The sequence below is a fragment of the Apodemus sylvaticus genome, chromosome 12 (assembly GCF_947179515.1).
Source record: "Apodemus sylvaticus chromosome 12, mApoSyl1.1, whole genome shotgun sequence".
In the NCBI taxonomy this organism is placed as follows: Eukaryota; Metazoa; Chordata; class Mammalia; order Rodentia; family Muridae; genus Apodemus; species Apodemus sylvaticus.
This window is the reverse complement of record NC_067483.1, coordinates 85,600,387-85,623,436: the sequence shown is the minus strand read 5'-3', so window position 1 is coordinate 85,623,436 and position 23,050 is coordinate 85,600,387. Positions and strand designations below refer to the sequence as shown.

The 23,050-nt window shown below is 41.8% G+C and overlaps 2 protein-coding genes across 2 annotated transcripts in view; both read right to left on the bottom strand.

Annotated features, from left to right (window-relative positions):
* Desi2 (desumoylating isopeptidase 2) overlaps positions 1-23,050 on the bottom strand; it is a 167,457-nt gene that overhangs the window by 60,522 nt on the left and 83,885 nt on the right. The gene's annotated exons all lie outside the window — the stretch shown is intronic.
* The window catches only part of LOC127697239 (cation channel sperm-associated auxiliary subunit epsilon-like), a 100,883-nt gene that overhangs the window by 9,886 nt on the left and 67,947 nt on the right, over positions 1-23,050 (bottom strand). Inside the window, exons 15-18 of the mRNA XM_052200235.1 lie at positions 8,576-8,626; positions 7,208-7,241; positions 7,061-7,140; positions 2,985-3,084 (exon numbers count right to left, since the gene is read on the bottom strand). Of these exons, the coding sequence (XP_052056195.1) occupies positions 2,985-3,084; positions 7,061-7,140; positions 7,208-7,241; positions 8,576-8,626 (265 nt within the window). The remainder of the gene's footprint in view (positions 1-2,984; positions 3,085-7,060; positions 7,141-7,207; positions 7,242-8,575; positions 8,627-23,050) is intronic.

Here is a 23,050-nt window from a genome sequence, read left to right as displayed (position 1 = left end):
GTTCTCTGAACACATTGGACATTCTACTATCAAATATATGATCTGTAAATACTTTGATCTATTCCATAGGTTGCCTTTTTATTTTTGTGGATTTTTGGGGGGGATTTACTGTTACTATGTTTATATCCTGACCATAGCTTATTATCCTTTTTTCCCTCACAGTCCCTCCCCTATCCAGTCCTCCTCCATTTCTATTCAGAGTAGGGCAGTGCTCCAATGGATATCAACTAAACATGGCATATCAAGTTACAGCAAAACTAGGCATCTCTCCTTGTACTAAGACTGAAAGGGGCAAGCCAGTAGGAGGAAAGTGGTCATGGATAACTCCTGCTCTCCCCATTAGGCGTCCCACAGGAAGACCAGGCTACACAATTGTCCCATGCATGCAGAGGGCCTAGGTCGGTCCCTCGCAGACTCCCATTCGATTCAGTCTCTGTGAGGCCAGGTGAGTTGAGTCTGTGGATTTTCTTGGGGTGTCCTTGACCCCTCTGGCTCCTATGCTCTTTGCTGCTCCTCTTTCATTGGTTGTTGTCTGAAACCTCTCTAAGGATGGTTGGGCTAGGCACTGACTCTGGTGTCTTTTGATGCACAGTTTTAGATGTCCATGAAATGCACCTTTACTCTCCTTCCCTTTCCCTCCTGTCTTTTCTTTTTCCTTGTTCCTCTCCCCTTTCACCCTTCCTCTTCCTCCCTTCCTTCCTTCCTCTTTCTTTTATCTGGGACTTGGTGTCTTAGCCATTATATAAATCACTGCCCAAACCAGTGTTGGGATGATTTTACCCTACAGTTTTTTGTCTAAGACTTTTTTCTAGTTTGGGGTCCTAAATTTAGATCATAGATCAATTTTGAGTTACTGTCTGCACATGGTGTCAGGTAGGAGTTCCATTTTACTTTTTTTTTTTTATTTTAATGACTATTAGTGTTTATCTGAATGTATGTCTGTGCACCATGTGTGGGCAGTGTCCACTGGGCCTCTGCATTGTTCACAGGGGCAGACATGATCAGAATCTGACTTTTTCTATCGTGGTGTTAGGAATCTTTGTTTGCTTACTTGCTGTTGGTTTGTTTTTGGTTTTTTGTTTTTTGTTTTTGTGACAATGTTTTGCTGTGTAACCCTGGCTGTCCTAGACCTCCATCTGTAGACCAGGATGGCCTTGAACTCAGATCCACCTGCCTCTGCCTCCCTGAATGCTGGGATTCTGGGGTTAAAGATGTGTGTCATCATGCCTGCTTTATGATGTTAAGAATCCAACCCAGGGCACTGTGCAAGAGCTCCGCCATAAGAACAAACGGCTCATGTGTTAATCTGAGACAGAGGCAGCCCCAAGGTCAGCCTACAACTTGATACATTGCTGTACTTTGATCTTGAGTTGGTCTTCCTTTCTCCATCCCCTACATGCTGAGATTCCAGGTGTGTCCCATCCCACCTAACTGAAAGTTTAATTCTGGATAGTACAAAACCCAACTCAGTTGTCCCAGGTGACTCTCCTTGAAGCATGAACTTGGAAGTCGGACTTCTTCATGACGGCTCCTTGAAGTTCCTTCTCTGGACTGTTTCTTCCAGCTCTCAGCCAGTCCATCCGCAGCTGCTGCTGAAATGAACTAAGGTGACAGGAAGTCTGGAAGTCCATGAGAGAATGATAGACTTTCTGCTCACATGCAGTCATGAGAGCCAGGCATGGACCTACCTAGCTGATTACCGGAAATGCAGTTCTTGTTAACTTGTACTTCTCAGCAATGCCTCTATTCAATGGATGGAATGGTTGTCTTCTGAGCTCCACACACATGTACTCAGGTGCACATGCACCACCATACAAATGAACATACATTCACCACCTTCTTCCGCTTCCTCCTCCTCATCCTCCTCCTCTTCTTCTTCCTCTTCCTCCTCCTCCTCTTCTTCCTCTTCTTCTCTTCATCCTCCTGCTCCTCCTCCTCTTCCTCCTCCTCCTCCTCCTCGTCCTCCTACTGCTCCCCCTCCTCGTATTCCTCCTCCCCTCCCCCTCCCTCTCCCTCTCCCCACCCCTCCATCCTCCTCTTCCTCTTCTTTTTTGTTTTTGAAACAAAGTTTCTCTATGGAGCCCTGGCTGTCTGGGAACTCACTCTGTAGACTGGGCTGATCTTGAACTCAGAGATTTGCCAGTCTCTGTCCCTCAAAGAGCTGGGATTAAAGGTGTGTATCACCACTACCCAGAAACAAGTACTTTAATGATGAATCTATGGTGCATGAAGGTCTTTTATCTTCGATGCAGAACAAACACTGAAATGTGCAACATGAAGGATTTAGTTATGTATTTGAAAGACGGTGCATTCCCACAGTGGTAAAGTGTAATTCAGTTCTCCTTGTTGGTATCTAGGTGAGTTCTCAGATAATTAATCTCTGGTGAGGAAAAAAATGTCACATGGAAAGGAGTCACTCTGATTTCTCTTGAGCCTGTGATCTCAAGGGAATCTTAGGAAATCCTGCTGTTCACTTCTAGGGGGCTCTGTATTCATGGCAAGGCCACAGTGGCTGGAAAGAGTAATTACAAAAGGGTGAACGAGGAGGTCGAGATCGGGCGGTCGTGGAGGGTGGAAGGAGGGAAGAGGCCAGCACAGTGCAGTTCTGCAAAGGCACAGAGAAGGGTGAGGCCTGCACAGGACCTGGTTCACTTAGCACAGTGTCTTAGAGCGAACCCATCCATAACTAAACATTCGACACAGTTAAGATAGAGAAGAAAATGCTCATTTATGGCCGCATCGCCTTCCTACTGCACTATTTTATTTTTCCTGACCTTTCTTATGTCTGTTTTATAGACAGCAGCTTCTTCTTTTTCAGAAATGCATCTCAGAAGTCACCGATTTTAATATAGAGTTGGCTTTTTACCCCCTACTTATGGCTTGGTTTCACTTCCCTTAGATAATTTACATACAAATTGGAAAATCAAAAGGATACATTTACTTGCATGTTCAATAAGTTCTGTTTAAATTCAAAGATACCATACCTCCTCCATAGTAGAATTATAAGTGTAATCGTTCCTGCCATGGATTTCCCACAGGATAAAATTTGCTTCTACTATTTTAAGAAATCCGTTTTCATCATGCCTAAAACAACAAACAGGAAAATAATAGCATAGTGTCAGAGGGCCTGCAGCTTGCCAGTCTCATGGTCTTAGGTGTAAGTCTCTCTCTCTCTCTCTCTCTCTCTCTCTCTCTCTCTCTCTCTCTCTCTGTTTACTTGATTTTTGAGATAGCATCTCACAGAGCCCAGTCAGGCATCAGACTTGCTGCGAAGTGAAGGAGGCCCTTGACATCCTGGTTCTCTATCTCTGCTGCCCAAGTGCTGGGATCACACAAATGTTCTGAATGGTAGCTGAATCTTGTCTTTTCTGCTTCTTAGCCTCTGACCCCAGGGAAGTTACTGGAACTCACCAACTCTTACGGATATGCATCTGTGGTGGGATTGTATCTGATAGCTGCGTCTACCTCCCCCAACTGAGTGAAATAAGTGAGCCTAGTTTTAATCTCAATACAGCCACTGTTCATCTTGAACCTTTGAGAACTGTGGAGTCAAGGCTGGACTTAAACTCCTGCTCTTGGCGTGTATAGCTCCTGAGTGTAAAGATTACAGGTATGCACCACCTCGGTTCAGCCCCATGGAGCAGACGTTATTAAAAATCGAAACCTAGCAGTACAGAAGGAGTTGAATCTGCAGTGACAGTTTTCTCCATTGCCCTAATGGCTACATACTGAACTGGGGCAGTCCTGATGACAGTTGAGAGAGGGTGGGACAGGTGGAGGACAACGCAAGGGTCTCTGGGTGTCATCAAACCACATGTCGTGTGGTAGACAGTGAAACTACAGAGTTATGTACTGAAGTTTGGACTCCTGCCTGCTTTCTAGGAGGGGCCAGCTGGACTATGGAGTCAATCTTGCAGTCAGCGGCCAGAAGAGTTGCCGTAAGGCAGGGAAGGGTCTCCACAGCAGCAGCAGACACGGTCACACTCCCGCATGGACAGGGTACTCCCTGATACTCGTGATACTGGCACAGGACACATTAGCCCTGCCAAGCTGAGAGCAATTCTCTTAGACCCATGCAGTGTTAAAAGAAAGCTGGCACTTTATAGGAAGATTTCTCTTTAATAAAAAAAATGAATGAATAAAGGCTTGAGAGCAAAGATGCAGTTATTAATAACCTTTTTGGAAAGATTTATTTATTGTTATATGTAAGTACACTGCAGCTGTCTTCAGACACCCCAGAAGAGGGCATCAGATCTCATTACGGATGGCTGTGAGCCACCATGTGGTTGCTGGGATTTGAACTCAGCACCTTCGGGAGAACAGTCAGTGCTCTTAACTGCCGAGCCTTCTCTCCAGCCCCCTCCTCCTGATTCTTGAACTGTTCCTCCACTTTCAAATGACTATCACCTGATAGCTCTGTGTTGATTCACAAACCCTACAAGATCCTTGTTGTTGCTGTTCCTTGATAATACTGCCGCCTTGTCTCGAATACCTCGAAAATCCTAGATCCTCGTTTTGTTCTTCGTTCAGATCTCTGCTTCACTTGGAAGCTATTGGACAGGCTTCAGATTGGGTAAGGTGTGCTGCTCCCCACACTGCTGGTTAGCACAAATGGTCATTGTCCCTTCCTCTCCAAGTGCGGAGGAAAACTTCAGCATTAAAAAGCAGTTCCTGGGAAGCCGTTTCTGTTTCTGTGTTTACTAGTTTTGAGAAACCATAAAGAGCTCAGAAGATCAGTTCCCAAACAGGCATGATGGAGAGGGAGTGGCTTGATGTCTGGGTCAGGGAGAACCGCAGAAAATAAAGAACAAACAAAACAAAAAATCCTCCCGCCGAGTGCTCTGGACTCTTGCTGTAGAGGAATGCCAGGACACTCACAAGTGTGTAGTTTCAGGACGAGCTAAGTTCAAAAGCTAGGAGCTTTGGTGGAAACAGGAGTTTGATTACATCTTAAGTTAGCAGTAGAATTCTTGATTTCCTAAGAGTTAGAAGCGGATGAAATGGAATGGCTGAGCAGGAAAAGACACTTGCTTCAGAGCCTAGTGACCTGAGTTTGATCCCTGGAACCCAGGAAGTGGAAGGAGAGAACCGCAAGCTGTCTGCCAACCTCCCCCTCCAATAAATGTTAAGGTTTGTTTTTGTTTCTTTGTCTGTTTTTTTCTTTCTTTCTTTCTTTCTTTCTTTCTTTCTTTCTTTCTTTCTTTCTTTCTTTTTTTTTTTAAGAATTGAGTGTATAACACTTAAGAACAAAAGGATCACTATTATTAGTGCAAGGAACCACAGCACCATCTTGTGGAGAAAGCATGATCCACATCATTTTGGAATTTTGTTGGGTTTTTTTTGTTTGTTTGTTTTGTTTTGTTTTTTGTTTTTGTTTTGATTTATTTATTTATTATATGTAAGTGCACTGTAGCTGTCTTCAGACACTCCAGAAGAGGGTGTCAGATCTTGTTATGGGTGGTTGTGAGCCACCATGTGGTTGCTGGGATTTGAACTCAGGACTTTTGGTAGTCAGTGCTCTTACCTGCTGAGCCATCTCTCCAGCCCCATTTTGGAGTTTTGCTTCACTATCAATAACACTTGCCAGAGAGCCTTGCTTCCATGAGCTTATTTTAATACCTTTTCATTAGGCAGAATAGATTCTAATTAAATCCGAGAACGCAGGGATGTCACTAATTGGCAGCTAAATTTCCAACTGTTGGTAATTTTTCTATGGAAATCCTATTCAGGGAATTGAGGAGACGTCATTAATGATCTTCTCGTGGATGAGCTGTAATTAGGTCCATTTTTAACTATGTTTATAGAGGAGCACAAGAACTGGACAAGGGAAGATCTGACTGTGCAGAGTAGCTGCTGTTTCATCCAGAGGGCCCTTTTTGCTGTCCCTTTGTTTAGTGAATGCACATTTGCACGGTGATTAGAGCACAGGGTGTCATGGTTGATACTGGTTGTCACCTTGCCAGAATCTAGAATCATCCATGAGCAAGCCTCTGGGCATATCTAAGATAGATTAATTTAAATTCATTAATTTAGGTTAATCTCCCAGCATGTCTGCAAAGGGTTTTCTTGGTTACCATCCTGAAGGTGGGTGGCACTTTCTGTCAGTGGCACAGACTTAAGGAGGCCCAAGAGGGAAAACTTTTCCTTTTCACCTCTTTGCCTCTGTGTCTCAGGGGTCTTCTCATTGGCCTTACTTGTTCTACAGTGAGCTGCCTCTGTCTTCCTTCGTGGATGTCAGAAGTAAGCTGCTTCAGCCTTCGGGTGTGGACAGAATCCTCCATGCCTTTACTGCTAGACTGGGATTGCAAGGCATCCCGTCTTGGGGCCCCTGCAGCTTCTGAGTTCTCAGCCATTGCTGGACTCTCCAGGCCTTATCCTGTAAGCCAACCTAATTACCCCTCTTTTAATATATACATTCATTCATTCTGTGCACTTTGTTTCTCGGAGGACTCTAATAGAGAAGGGAGAGATGATCTGGGAGAAAGGGGAACATTCAGGAACGATGTTCTTAGTTAGGAGAGGGGACAGTTCATCAGTGGCGTGGGGGCTAGTTTTTATGTCAATTGATAGAGACCAGGCTCCGTTGAGAAGAGGGAGCCTACGTTGCACAAACGCAGACATCACATTAGTCTTTGGGTATGCCTTTGGGACATTGTCTTGATTGATAATTGAGGTAGGATGGCCCAGCTAACTGTGGGCAGTGCTGGTGGTCCTGGGTTCTTAAGAAAGCAGACCAAGCAAACCAGGCAGCTCCCGCCTCCAGGTTCCTGTCCAGACATCTCTGGATGAAGTGGTAAAAACTATAAACTGACCCAACCTCCTTCCCGCCCCTTACTAACCCAGCCCCGCCCCTCACCACACCTGCCCCGCCCGTCACCACACCAGCCCTGCCCCACCAAGTTGCAGCAGATTCCCTGGTCCTGGCATTATAGGTGGTTGTGAGCCCCTGTGTAGGAGCTGGGGACTGAACTCAGGTCCTCTGTGAGAACAGAAGGGCCTATTAACAACCAAGCCATTTTTGCAGCACGCAAATTAATTTCCCAAGTGGGTATAAACTTACATTTCAACTATTGGGTGAAACATTTCTTCAGATTCAAGTGTCTTAGGACAGCCATATTTTGCCACATCATACCTTACTTTCTAGAGAAAGAAAAATGCTTCAGTTATTGTGTCCACTTATCACACCAACAAGTTTATATTTTCTTACCAAGTTTTCAGATACGCTTTCTCTCAGAAGTTCCCTGTTTGAAAAAAAACGACATTTGTTATTATCTGCTTATTCTTCCTTTCCAATTTAAAAAGCAAAGGCCGCAGAGATGGCACGGCAGTTAAAAGCACTGGCCGTCCTTCCATAGATCCTGAGTTCAATTTGCAGTAACCAACCTTATGGTGGCTCACAACCAACTCTAATGGGACCCTACATCCTCTTTTGACAAACAGGTATACATGCAGACAGAACACTCATATACCTAGAATAAATAAAAACTAAAAGCATAATTTATTTAGGGTGGTGTTGATTGCAAATGTATACATTTGTATGAATGTGGTGTCTGTGTGTGTGTGTGTTGGGGGCATTCATATGGACGTTAAAGGACAACATTTGGAGTTGGTCCATCCCTTCCACACTGCTGTTTGCCACTGAGTTTGCTAGTCCAGCTTGTCTGCAAGATTCTCTTGTTGCCTCTCACAGTCTCACTGTCAACACACTGGAATTTAAGAAGGATGCTTCAGCGCTTGGATTTCTGTGGGTTTGGGACTTTTCCCACTGAGCTATCTTTCTGGGCCCTACAAGTGTATTTTACAACCCCAGTTATTCCCTATTTTTAATTTATTCCTATAATAGAATTCTTCTCTTCTGTGAACTCAGGAGATACGTCAATGTTTTTTAAAGATTTATTTAGTTATTTTATGTATGAGTACACTGTAGCTATCCAGATGGTTGTGAGCCTTCATGTGGTTATTGGGAATTGAATTTCGGACCTCTACTAGCTCCAGCCAGCCCCACTGCTCTACAGTTAAACCCTGCTTCCTCAGTCCCTGCTCATTGCAGCCCAAAGATTTTTTTTATTATTATAAATAAGTACACTGTAGCTGCCTTCAGACACACCAGAAGAAAGCGTCAGATCTCATTACGGATGGGCGTGAGCCAACATGTGGTTGCTGGGATTTGAACTCAGGACCTCTGGAAGAGCAGTCAGTGCTCTTAACTGCCGAGCCATCTCTCCAGCCTGGGACATTTCAATTTTAAGTAGGTTCATTATACAGTCATATAGAGAACAGAGGTGGGAAACAAAGCCTCTTATTTGTCTATCTGCAATCAGAAGGAACAGATAGGGTATTTGAGACTAACTGATACTTGCTCCCTATACCCAATTCAGTCAGTGAGGATAATGCTAAATGTGTCTCAGACATGTTTCAGACAAGGTTAAAGGTCATCTCTACAGTCTTTTCTTTTTTTAAACATTTTAAAACAGTGTTTAAATAAGTATGCCAGTAGTGTTACAAACACCAAGTACCAGCTGAGTATAAACTGCTATCTGCACGATACACATGTTATGTTAGAAGTATTTCTTACTTGTCAATCACATAAGAAAAATCACGACGTTGACATCCGCTCCTATTAAATCTACAACATAAAACATAATGTAGTTGTAAGGTTATTACTTGTGCATTTGCACAAACATTTCATCACTAAACTCAATAGTTCTTAAACTGGAGATGCTTATGTAATTCATTCACTAGATCAAAGTCTCTGGGATGAGTTTGTGGTCTTTGCAATGCCTTTTTTTTTTTTTTAATCAGTATTACAAAGGTTTCTGATTTTCCTCTTATGTTTTGTATACACTTATTAAAATTTTGTAAGAAAGAAAGGGAGAAGGGAACACTTGTTCACAAACTGCAATGATTTGTCTGTGGGAATGACAAGCACGAGAGGTCTATTATACGACATGGTGACCACAGTCAGTCATAGATTGAGTTTTTGAAGCCAACAGTAAAGGCAACACACAATGGCTGTCCACTTGGCTACATTTGAAATTCATTAACATCCTACCACATGCACACAATGTAGGGACACAGCTGTGAGGAATTTTGCTTAATTTGAAATGGAAAGATCTACTGCTAATTTGGATCTTTGAGATAGGAAGATGCATCTTTAATCCAGATCTTGAGGTGGGAAAATATATCTTTAATCCAGATCTTTTGAGGTGGAATGAACCACCTCTAGTCTGGGCCATGCCTTCTTTGGAAGCTTATGTAAGAAAAGGGAAGGTGGGAGCTACTGCTCTTTGCCTGCTTGCTTTTGCCTCACTAGCAAGTCCAATCCTTCACTGGTGTTGGCCCCTACTTCTTCAGGATTCCAGCATGTGCTGAAGACCTGTGTCATGGACTGAACAACTCCTGGATTTCGTAGACTTTCTCTGCATAGGCAGCTATTTTTGGATTAGCTGGACTCACAGACTTTAAGTCATTCTAATAAATCCTCTTTCTTTCTCTATATAAATTCATTCTATAAATTCTGTTACTCTAGAGAATGCTGACCAATACATCTGCTAACACACTGCTGAAAAGTTCTTACCACAGTGTGATAACTATAATAAGTGTGATAAAGTTTAATTAGCTATGTTGAATCATTCCATAATGACATCAAAACATCATAGTGTACTCAGAAAATACACTTTCTCTAGTATAGAGTAAAACCCAAAACAGAAAACAGCAAATCTTGGAGAGGGTGCGAGGAAATTGGGACCCCATACATAGGTGGCCGCACTGCATCCATGGTGTGACCATTGTGGAGAATAGTTTGATACTTAGTCAATAAATTAAAGCTCAGATTGACCATTCTATAGTACATACCTGAATCAATCCAAAGTATGTTTCAATAAAAACAAGTATGCAAATATTTACAAAACCCTAAAGGCAGAGTCTCGTCCCTAGCACTGTAACAGAATACCAGCTTCAGATTCCCCACCCCCAATGTCTCCTATGGATCCCACAGACTCTATCCTCCTAACCCCCCTTTCCCTCATCACTACTTGCCAGCCTCCATCACTAGCAGGCATGCCCTTTGAATACACCAGGTGAACAGACCAGAAAAACAGGCAATACCCAGCCATCACACTCTCCAATAAACCCCAATAGGAGAAACCAAAAAAACAAACACCCACCCAACAGAGACAAACTCACAAACGGTCACCTAGAACTACAATTGCCCCAAACCGAGATGTCTAGATGCCAGCAAAAGAAGACAATCAATAGTCGTCAGGGCAGTGTCTCCAGATCTCAGTCATCCTACTACAGCAGGCCCTGAATATTCCAACATAGCCGAAGCACAAGGAAAAGACATGAAAGCCCACTGCATGAAGATGGTAGAGGTCTTCAACTTGGAAATGAATGAGCCCAACAGAGAAATCCAGAAAAACTGGAGAAAAAGAATATATTATTTCTCTCTCTCTCTCTCTCTCTCTCTCTCTCTCTCTCTCTCTCTCTGGATTTTTTTTTTTTCCGAGATAGGGTTTCTCTGTATAGCCTAGGCTGTCCTGGAACTCACTCTGTAGACCAAGCTGGCCTCAAACTCAGAAATCCACCTGCCTCTGCTTCCCAGATAGCTGGGAACAGGCGTGCTCCACCACCGCCCAGCTAAGAATACATCTCTTAAAGAAAACTATGAAAGTAGAAACAGTTGAAGGAAATGAATAAAACTGTTGAATACCTAAAGATGGAAATAAAAGCAATACAAACTGAGAAAATTCTGGAAATTAAAAATTAAAAATTTGAGCTGTAACCACAGAGGCAAGCTGCACCAATGAGATACAAGAGATGGAAGACAGAACCTCAGGCATTAAAGATGCAGTAGAAGAAATGAATACAGCGGTGAAAGAAAATGTTAAATCTAAAAAAGTTCTGACATAAAACATCCAGGAAATCTGGGATGCTATGAAAAGACCAAAAACCCAAGAATAATAGGAATAAAAGGAAAGAGAATAATCCCAGATCAAATAAATGCCTTAAAAAAAATTCAACAAAATCACAGAAGAAAGTTTTCCAAATAAGGAGATGCCTATAAAGGTATAAGAAGCCTACAGAACACCAAATATATTGGACCAGAAAAGAAAGTTTTCTCACCACATAATAGTCAAAACATTAAACATACAGAACAAAGAAAGACTATTAAAAGCTGCAAGTGAAAAAGGCCAAGTATCATATAAAAGCGCACTTATTATAATTATACCTGACTTCTCAATGGAGACTCCTACAAAAGCTAAGAGACCAGAGAGCCCAGACTACTATGTCCAGCCACAAACTTTCAATCGCCATAGTCAGAGAAGATAAGATATTCTACAATAAAGTCAAACATAAACAAAATCCATCTACAAATCCAGCCCTATAGAAGGTGCTAGAAGGAAAATTCCAACCTAATGAGGTTAACTACACCCATGAAAACACAGCAGGCAGACAATTTTACAGTAGTAAAACCAAAATAAGGGAAGCAAGGGTACACACACACATACTTCACTACCTGTCCCATCATCATCATCAACAACAACAAAATAATAGGAACCAACAATCACTGATCTCTCTAAATGTCAAAGGCATTAATTCTCTAATATTAAGGCACAGACTAACAGAATGAATGTGAAAACAGGATTTATCCTTCTGCTGCATCCAAGAAACATACCTCAGCATTAAGATAAAGTTGGAAAAAGATATTCCAAGCAAATGGACTTAAGAATCAAGCCGATTTTAATATCTAACAAAATAGACTTCAAACCAAAATTAATCAAAAATGATGGGGAAGGACAATACATACTCAAAGGGAAAATCCACCAAGAGGACATTTCAACTCTTAACGGCTGTGCCTCAATACCCAAAGCACCCAAGTTTAATAGAAGAAACACTGCTACAGCTTAAATCACACACTGATCCTCATACTCTTAGAGAGGGAGATTTCAATACTCAACTCTTATTACTGGACAGGTTATCCAGTCCAAAACCAGACAGAAAAATACTGGAGCTAACAGACGTTATAAACCAAATGGACCAAGAGATAGTTACAGAATATTTTACCCAAACAAAAAAGAATAGACCTTCTTCTTAGAAGCTCATGGAACTTGCTCCAAAGTGACCACATACTCAATCACAAAGCAAGTCTCAAGAGATATAGGGAAATTAAAATAACACCCTACATCCTATCAGACCACTATGGCTTAAAACTGAATTTCAGCAACAACAGAAAGCTTACAAACGCAGGGAACTGGAACAAATAAATGTAAAATGGGTCAAGAGAAGAATAAACTAAAAACTCTATAGAATGCAATGAAAATGGATGTTCAGGATACCCAAACTCATGGGGCACAAGGAATGTGGTGAAAACGGAAAAGTTCGTAGCACTAGGCGAGACAGGCACACTAGCAACTTAACAGCATGCCCCAAAGCGCCAGAACCAAAAAACATAAGCTCACCCAAGAGGGGCAGACAGCAGGAAACCATCAATCTGTTGGTTAAAATCAATAAAAACTGAAAAAAAAATCAGAAATATTAAACAAATCATTGGATCTTTGAAAAAAATTAATAATATAGACAAATCCTTATCCAAACTAACTAAAAGAATATCCAAATTAACAACATCGGAATGAAAAAGGTGGATAAAGCAACAGGCATGGAGAAAATTCAAAGAATCATCATTAGGTTATACTTCAAAACTCTCTACTCCACCACATTGGAAAATCTAAAAGAAATGGATAATTTTCTTGATATACCTATCACTTACCAAAGTTAAATCAAGATTAGATAAATAATTTAAATATACTTGTTGCTGCGGACTGTCCTGTGGGCAGGGGATCATGACCTAGGGAAAAATCAGCCTTTGGTTCTCAGGAAAGGCATAGGTTTGGTGACAAATAGAAACAAACACAGAGGTGGCTTGGATCTGAATGTATGTAGGAGCTCTGTAGTAAGGGTATTACCATTTCAAAAGATGAATCCAGTGAAGCAGGCATAATTATCATAACCATTTGTCACAAGGAAATGTAAAATCAATCAGGTATAATGTTTCCCATGTAACAGATTTAGAGGATCAATCACAGATGACATCAATCTTCCTCATTAGAATAAAGAGTCACTTGTAGTTAACAGCAAACCTTCAAAAAGAGTTTCTTATACCCCCTAGGTTCTAATGAGTTTCCCTGAGTAATCCTTATCTAACATCTAGCTTTCATCTTGTAAAAACTTTTTGAAATTCAATTTAAAATTTATACTTAATCAATGCTTTTCATACCACAGTGTCAGAGCCACTCTCATCTACACATGCATAGCCATATAAATTTGCATGCTGTTGGGAGGTTGTAATTATGTAAATGACTATGAGGCAAAGCATTGCAGTTCTTAGAAAAGAGTTTGCAGCCAGTGACTCTACTTCAAAGAATGGATTACCAGCCTGGGCTATTAGGATCATCCTATGAAAGAGGAAATTGAGAGTAAAACAAACTGCCTTGAGAACTACAGCTCAGAATTATCCTCTAGCTAGAGAGTTCCACAACCATTCCCAGGAGACCTCCTCCCTTTGGAGTTTAGCGCCTCAGCCTGTGGAACTTGTCACACAGAATCCACTGGAGTTGATGTGGCAACTTATCATTCCCAATAAAATAGAAGGAGTCAATAAAACTCTCCCAAACTCTTCAGCTTGATATGGAAAAACAAAAAGCCCAGGGTAACTAGAGCAATCCTGAACAATAAGGCAAAGCCCAGGGCCAGATGGTTATAATTCAGACTTCTACCAGACCTTCAAAGAAGAGTTAGCATCAATTCTCTTCAAATTACTCCATAATAGAGAAACAAAAGGAACATTGCACAATTCGTTTTGTAAGACCAGTTACTCTGATTCTCAAACCACCTAAAACTCAATGAGGAAAAATAATTACATGCCAACTTTCCTTATGAACATACATGTAAAAACATTCAATAATAAAATATTTGCAAAGTGAATGAAAGAATGCTTCAAAGAGATCATTCACTATGATCAAGTAGGCTTCATTTCAGAGATGCGGGGATGGCTCAGTAAAATAAATAAATAAATAAATCAGTAAATATAATTTGCCATATAAAAACACTGAAAGGTGAGGCTGGAGTGATGGCTCAGTGGTTAAGAGCACTGACTGCTCTTCCAGAGGTCCTGAGTTCAATTCCCAGCAACCACATAGTGACTCACAACCATCTGTAATGGGATCTAATGTACTCTTCCAGTGTGTCTGAAGACAGCTAGAGTATACTCATATAAATAAAAACACATTTTTAAAAAGACACTGAAAGGAAAACAAAAACAAAAAACACACAGGACTACTTTATTAGATGCACTGAAGGCCTTTGACAAAATCACCATAAAAGTACTGGAGTGATTAGGGATATAAAGATCATACCTAAACACAATAAAGGCAATTTACAGCAAGCCTGTAGCCAATACCAAATGAGATGAGGAAAACTCACAAAGTCCCTGCTAAAATTAGGAACCAGACAAGGCTCTTCATGGTCTCCACATCTATTCAATAAAGCACTTCAAGTTCTAGGAGGAGCAATCCGACAACTAAAGGAGGTCAAGGGGATACAAATTGAAAAGGAAGAAGTCAAAGTATCATTATCTGCCGATGGTACAATAGTATGAATAAGTGTCCCCCAAAATCCTGCCAGGCGCTCCTATAGCTGAGAAATATTTTCAGTGAAGTGGCTGGCTACAAGATTAATGAAGAAACAAAACAAAACAAACAAACCAAAAAACCAGTAGCCTTCCTATATACAAATGACAAATGGACTGAGAAAGAAAGCAGGGAAGCAACACCCTTCACAACAGCCTCGAGTAATAAAATGTTTTAGGGTAACTCTAACCAAGCAAGTAACAGACTTGTATGATGAAAACTTCATCTTTGAAGAATGAAACTTGAGAGGATATCAGAAGATGAAAAGATCTCATATGCTCATGGATCAGTAGAATTAACATAGTAAAACTGGCCATCCTACCTAAGGTAATCTACAGATTTAATGAAATCTTCAACAAGATTCTAACACAATTCTTCACAGACCTTGAGAAGACAATTTTCAAGTTTATATGCAAAGTCAAAAAGCCCAGGGTAGCTAAAACAATTCTGAAAAATAAAAGAACTGGTGGAGTGTTGTGGATAGCCCTGGGCTTGTATTTTGATGCTAATTCTACTCCTCAGAGGGGCTGCAGATGAGGAGTTGTCTTGTGAACCTTCTCTGTACCTTATCTTTTCAAATAAAGACTTGAGCCAATGATTGGGCAGGAGAACGTGGGAGGAGCTGAGAGTCTGGGGGAGGAGCGACTGGAGATCAACTGAGAGGCAGCAGAGAGAGAGAAGCTTGTGGCCTGGAGAAACCACAAGTTAGATGGGATAATACAGATGGAATAGAGCAGGGTAGTGGGAGATCTGCCCAATCTAGGCTTGAGCTTGTTTTGTTAACTGATTGAGTTGAGCTTTCTTTTACCAGGGAATTGGGCTGGAAACAAAGTAGCAACAGTGGAGGTATCACCATTCCCAATTTTTAGATTTTGTGTGTGTGTGTGTGTGTGTGTGTGTGTGTGTGTGTGTGTCTGTGTGTATGTAATATATATTATATATATTATGTATATATATATATACATACATTGATCAATGGAATTGAACTGAAGCCCAGACATAAACCCAAACACATATGGAGTCCTGAATTTTGATAAAGCAGCAAGAAACACACACTGGAAAAATAAAATACAGTTTTTAAAAAATGGTGCTGGTCTAACTGGATGTCTGCATGTAGAACAATAAAAATGGATTCATATCGATCACCCTGCACAGATGATTTCATAATGAGCATGCTAGTTTGAGGCTGGTGTTATCACCCAATGATTACCATGCCACGCCCCATTTTTTTAAAAGTTATTATAATGTTTTAGAAAATATTTAATCTCAATTAGTGATTTTTACTCTGTCTTTGATCATTCAGTTCCCAGACAAAAGACACACAACTTTTATTACTATTACTATTATTATTATTATCATCATTATTATTTGGTCTTTTTCAAGATAGGGTTTCTCTGTATAGCCCTGGCTGTCCTGGAACTCACTCTGTAGACCAGGCTGGCCTCAAACTCAGAAATCCACCTGCTTCTGCCTCCCAAGTGCTGGGATTACAAGTGTGTGCCACCACTGCCCAGCTAACTTTTATTATTTTAATAAGTCTTAATCAGCACTAGAGCTGGGCAGGTAACTACCCTGAATGCTATCAGAATCTATTTCCTAATCAATAACACCAAGTTATAATATGCTATGTTCCATCTGGGCAGCTCCAAACTCTAATTGGCCAGTCCTCATGGTGATGTTTCAGTGATTCACCCACCCCATGGCAGATTCATCCTCTCTTCACCTTCTCTCTCCTCATCATAGTTCTCCTCAGACCTCAAGCCCTGGAACCCCAAACCTGCCTGCTTCAATTCTGCCCAGCTATAGGCCATAGGTATCATTAGTCACCAGTCAGGGATGACTTGGGGGGCAAGTCACATAATGTCACTTGGATCTATGCATGGATTCTCTCATTTCTAGGGGTAATCAGGCCCTGGGCCAGTATTTACCATTACAATACATAGTAAAAAACAAAACCTCAACAGTCCTCCCCTTTTAAACCAATAAAAGGCTTTCTTTCAGACATAAGTTGAATACAACTATAACAATTATGAAAACTAAAATGTATGATATGCACTTAACATGTCCAGTCCATTTGGCAACTTAGATAATTTGTATATAAATCATTTTCAATCTTAATTTGTATTATTAACCTAAAAACATCTTTGTAGACCTAGAACAACTTCTTCAATCCTAAACAATTTAAGTTTATATTCAGACTGTGACTATCTACTCTTCAACTCCATCAGAGACCTGAGAAGGAATCCTGAATATGCAGGAGGCACAGGGACTCAGCTTCTAAAAATTATAGAAATGTTAGAGACAGCTGATCATTTGGACAGGCCCCAATATTTTCTGTAACATTTGGAACATCCATTTTCAGCGTTCTGTCCCAGGACACCTGACAGACGTTATGTGAAGCAAGAATTGTGAAGGGCTTGCATACCCGTCTTGGCAGAGCTTGGCAGTCAACCATTCTGGGTCTATTTGTCTTTTTTGGACAGCATTTTGTCTCCAGATAGTTAGGGCACTGTCTTTGCCCAGTATCTACTTTGCCACTGTAACTCCATGTGGAGCGATTGATGCTCACTATCTTCTTTGCAGTGGAATGAGGTACTGTCAGGAACAGACCTGTTTTATAGTCAAAAGATCTTTTAATAATGAAATAATCTTAAATGCCATATTCTGTGGATCTCTGAGGTGTTGAAGACCATCTATTTACTTATAGCACATCTAAATTGTGCTATAACATTATTTATTCTTAGCATTTATTATCTGAGTAACATTTAAAGCATTCTATTTTAGTTCACTAAATTAGTATCTAAGATGACCGTGAGCTTGACTATTAACTTGCATTACTTATTTTAAGCAGTTTGTAATGCAGTCATTAAAAGGACTGTGGTTAAGCCTTGTATTTTAAAATGAGTTGTATATGCATAATATCTATATAAGAATGGAACAATATACACACACATACACACACATGTATACATGATATTGCAACAAAATTAATCTTACATTTTGCATGAATATACAAAGATTTATGTCCCTTCCCCCACAGCATTGAGCTGGCTGGCAGCCCCCACTCTTCCGCTGGTGTTATTTCAGGCCTATTCAAGCTGTGACATTCCTGGCCTGCGGCCTCCACCCTTCCCCAGGTGTTATCTCGGGCCCTTGGGAACAATACAGCCACTTTCACCTTAACTACCAAGGCTGCCTCAGGGCAGTCTCACCTGGAGACCAGCAGAAACCTGTGTGACTGGAAGCAGGCAACCCGCTGAGAAGAAGATCCAAGGAATTCGCGGCCATTTGGGGGCAGGTTGGTTTTCTAAAGACTATATATATTGGCTAAATAATAGTAAAGTCAGTCTCTATGGGCAACTGTCCTCTTGACTCATTTCTCTTTCGTCCCCTTCCCATCACCCCCAGAATTCTCTTCCAGGGATCCGGTTTGCATGTGGCCACGGGCGTCTACAGATTTATATCACTGAAAGTCTAAACCCATGCCCTGTTGTAACAACATTAATCTTAAATTTTGTGTCACTATACAAAGATTTATACCAGCAAAAACCTTAAACCTGTAACCATATATCAACTTTTATAACAATATAACAAAATGTAACCTCAGTTTTGCATCAGAATATAAAGATCTCTACCAATGTAAGATTATTTGTATAAAATGATTGTTTGTTTGTTTGTTTTAAGAGCAGACTCAAGCGCTGTCCCTTCTCTCTGACTCTATTTCCAGGCCCTTTCTTCCTCTCTACTCCCTCCCTCTCTCCACATGTTCCTGGCTGGTCTCCCGTCTTCTCTCTCTGTCTCTGTCTTTCTCTGCCTCTACTTCCTTCTCAATTGCTCTTCCCATGCCCCAAATAAACTGTATTCTATACTTAAAAAAAGAGTAGCTTCAATAATCTACACTTATTTTTATACTTTCTCATAGTATTTCTATACCCCCCTTTTCTTTTCAATCCCCTTTCACTTACCTATGAAAGAAGGAATGGCAGAGAAAAAGAAAGAAAAATCACCTGAATCTAAGCTCCTTAGTTTCCTCCCTGTAGTGGCTATTCCTGGTTGTCAACTTGACTATATTTGGAATGAACTACAGTCTAGAATTGGAAGGCTCACCTATGATCCTAATTTGGAGGCTCAGAGAGATAAGTTTCTGACCTGGATCTTGGTATGGAGATCTTGAAGCATAGTGGCTAAGACAAGGAGATCTCCGAGTTCAAGATGATTTGGGATTAAAGGCATGGAGGCACACACCTTTAATCTGGGCCACACCCTATGATGGAGATATATAAGGACATTGGAAGAAGGAAGATTCTCTCTCACTCTTCCTTGCCTGCTTGCCTCGTGGGACTGAGAAACTGCTAGATCTTTGGACTTCCATCCACAGCTGCTGCTGACCATTGTTGGGGAGTTGGACTATAGACTGTAAGTCATCGACAAATTCCCTAACTATATGAAGACTATCCATACGTTCTGTGACTCTAGAGAACCCAAACTAATACAGAAGTTGGTACCAGGAGTGGTTCTAGAGGAGCAGAAGTATGTATCAAAAGATGGCCTACTAAAAAGGAGTTGGAGATGCCTGATATCCCTTGGCTTAGTGTTGATGAAGGGATTTTCAGGCTTAGGGAAATTGCAATGTTAGAGTGGATACGTTGTGTAAAACCTAATCCTCCACAGTGGGAAGGTCCAGAAGATATGCCCTTTACCACTCCTATAAGATACAAACTGGTGAGAGGGGCACCAGCACATTTAAAGAGTTTTGTTTTTGCCCTTTTCCTTGTGCCAGACCTTAGGGCTGGAGATGCTGCTGCTCAATTAGATGAATTAAATTCAATGGGTTTAACTGGGCCCCGGGTTAACAAGGGCTAGGTGGCAGCATTGAATCACCAGAGACAAGGTGATCGTAGTTATTATAATGGACAGCATAGACAAAACAATGTTTATAATGACATACCCCGTAATGGGCAGAGAGGTGGAACTTATAATGGTATGACTTGTTTAGACCTTTGATGCTGGCTAACCAATCATGGTGTTTCCAGGGATGAAATACATAGGAAACCTACTGCATATCTGTTTGATCTGTATAAGCAGAAAAATCCTCAAACAAATGATAGAAAGGCTGCATTGGATTGTGGCAAAAGGCAATCTAGGCCACTGAATCAATTTCCAGACTTGAGCTACTTTACAGATCCAGAATCCCTTGAATGAAGGGGTGGCCGGGTTCCCCCAAGGAAGGATCTTGATAAGACACCTAAAAGTTTTGCTGTTAGTCTTTCTCCAATTCTTCCCCAGAGGGACCTACGGCCTTTTACAAGGGTAACTGTACACTGGGGGAAAGGAAATAATCAGACTTTCTGGGGGCTATTGGATACTGGTTCTGAATTGACACTGATTCCAGGAGATCCCAAGAAACATTGTGGCCCTCCAGTTAGAATAGAGGCTTATGGAGGACAGGTGATTAATGGAGTTTTGACTGATGTGCGACTCACAGTAGGTCCAGTGGGTCCCCGAACACATCCTGTGGTCATTTCCCCAGTTCCAGAATGTATAATTGGGATAGATATACTCAGAAATTGGCAGAATTCTCACATTGGTTCTCTGACCTGTGGAGTGAGGGCCATTATGGTTGGAAAGGCAAAATGGAAGCCTTTAGAGTTGCCTCTGCCAAAGAAAATAGTGAATCAAAAACAATATCGTATTCCTGGAGGAATTGCAGAAATTACTGCCGTAATCAAGGACTTGAAAGATGCAGGGGTGGTGGTTCCCACCACATCTCCCTTTAACTCTCCCATCTGGCCAATGCAGAAGACAGATGGATCATGGAGAATGACAGTTGACTATCAAAAATTAAATCAGGTAGTAACTCCAATTGCAGCTGCTGTACCAGATGTAGTTTCGTTACTTGAGCAAATTAACACATCTCCTGGAACCTGGTACGCAGCTGTTGACCTGGCAAATGCCTCCTTCTCATTACCTGTACATAAGGACCACCAGAAGCAATTTGCTTTCACTTGGCAAGGCCAGTAGTATACCTTTACAGTTTTGCCTCAAGGATATATTAACTCTCCTGCCCTGTGTCATAACTTAGTTAGAAGGGACCTTGATCGTTTGTCTCTTCCACAAAATATCACATTGGTGCACTATATTGATGATATTATGCTGACTGGACCAAGTGAGCAGGAAGTAGCAACCACTTGGAATTCATTGGTAACACATATGCGTATCAGAGGATGGGAAATAAATCCAACCAAGATTCAAGGACCATCTACTTCAGTGAAATTCTTAGGAGTACAGTGGTGTGGGGCATGCAGAGATATATTCTTTCTAAGGTGAAAGATAAGTTATTGCACCTGGCCCCTCCTACCACCAAGAAAGAAGCACAACGTTTAGTGGGTCTATTTGGATTCTAGAGACAGCACATTCCTCATTTAGGTGTGTTACTCAGGCCTATTTACCAAGTGACTCGGAAAGCTGCTAGCTTTGTGTGGGGCCCAGAACAGGAGAAGGCTCTTCAACAGGTCCAGGCTGCTCTGCAGGCTGCACTACCACTTGGACCATATGATCCAGCAGACCCAATGGTACTTGAGGTGTCAGTGGCAGATAGAGATGCTGTTTGGAGCCTGTGGCAGGCCCCTGTAGGTGAATCACAGAAGAGACCTTTGGGATTTTGGAGCAAAGCTCTACCATCATCTGCAGACAACTACTCTCCCTTTGAAAAATAGCTCTTGGCCTGCTATTGGGCCTTAGTGGAAACTGAACGTCTGACAATAGGACACCAAGTTACTATGCGACCTGAACTGCCCATCATGAGCTGGGTGTTATCAGACCCTCCAAGTCATAAAGTAGGGTGTGCACAACAGCAGTCTATTATCAAATGGAAGTGGTATATACGTGATCGGGCCAGAGCAGGTCCTGAAGGCACAAGCAAGTTACATGAAGAAGTTGCTCAGATGCCTATGGTTTCTATTCCTGTTACAATGCCATCTGCTGACAAGCATGCACCTATAGCCTCATGGGGCATTCCCTATGACCAGTTGACTGAAGAAGAGAAGACTAGGACCTTTTTTACTGATGGCTCTGCACGTTATGCAGGCACCACCCAGAAGTGGACAGCTGCAGCATTACAACCCCTTTCTGGGACAACCCTGAAAGATACAGGTGAAGGAAAATCTTCACAGTGGGCAGAACTTCAGGCAGGACATATGGTATTACAGTTTGTTTGAAAGAAGAAATGGCCAGATGTACGATTGTTCACTGACTCATGGGCTGTAGCCAATGGATTGGCTGGATGGTCAGGGACGTGGAAGGATCACAATTGGAAAATTGGTGAGAAGACATCTAGGGAAGAAGTATGTGGATAGATTTCTCCAAATGGGCAAAGGATGTGAAGATATTTGTGTCCCATGTAAATGCTCACCAAAAGGTGACTTCAGCTGAGGAGGAGTTCAATAACCAAGTGGATAAGATGACCTGTTTTGTGGACAGTTGGCCTCTTTCCCCAGTCATCCCAGTTATTGCCCAGTGGGCACATGAACAAAGTGGCCATGGTGGCCGAGACAGAGTTTATGTTTGGGCTCAGCAACATGGACTTCCACTCACCAAGGCTGACCTGGCTACAGCTGCTGCTGAATGCCAGATCTGCCAACAGCAGAAACCAACACTGAGCTCCAGATATGGCACCATTCCTCAAGGTGACCAGCCAGCAACATGGTGGCAGGTTGACTATATTGGACCACTTCCCCTGTGGAAAGGACAGCGTTTTGTTCTTACTGGAGTAGATACTTATTCTGGTTATGGATTTGCCTTTCCTGCACGTAATGCTTCTGCCAAATCCACCATCCGTGTACTCACTAAATGCCTTATCTATCGTCATGGTATTCCACACAGTATTGCTTCTGACCAAGGAACTCATTTCACAGCCAGAGAAGTGCAACAGTGGGCCCACAATTATGGAATTCACTGGTCTTACCGTGTTCCCCATCATCCTGAAGCAGCTGGTCTGATAGAAAGATGGAATGGCCTTTTAAAGACACAATTACGGTGCCAATTAGGTGGCAACAGCATGGAGGGCTGGGGCAGAGTTCTTCAGAAGACAGTTTATGCTTTGAATCAGCGTTCAATATATGGTACAGTTTCTCCCATAGCCAGGATCCATGGGTCCAGGAATCAAGGGGTGGAAAAGGGACTAGTTCCACTCACTATCACTCCTAGTGACCCTCTAGGAAAATGTTTGCTTCCTGTCCCCACAAATTTAGGTTCTGCTGGCCTAGAAGTTTTGGTTCCAGAAGGGGGAGTGCTCCTACCAGGAGCCACAAGAAACATTCCATTGAACTGGAAGCTCAGACTTCCCTCTGGCCATTTTGGGCTTC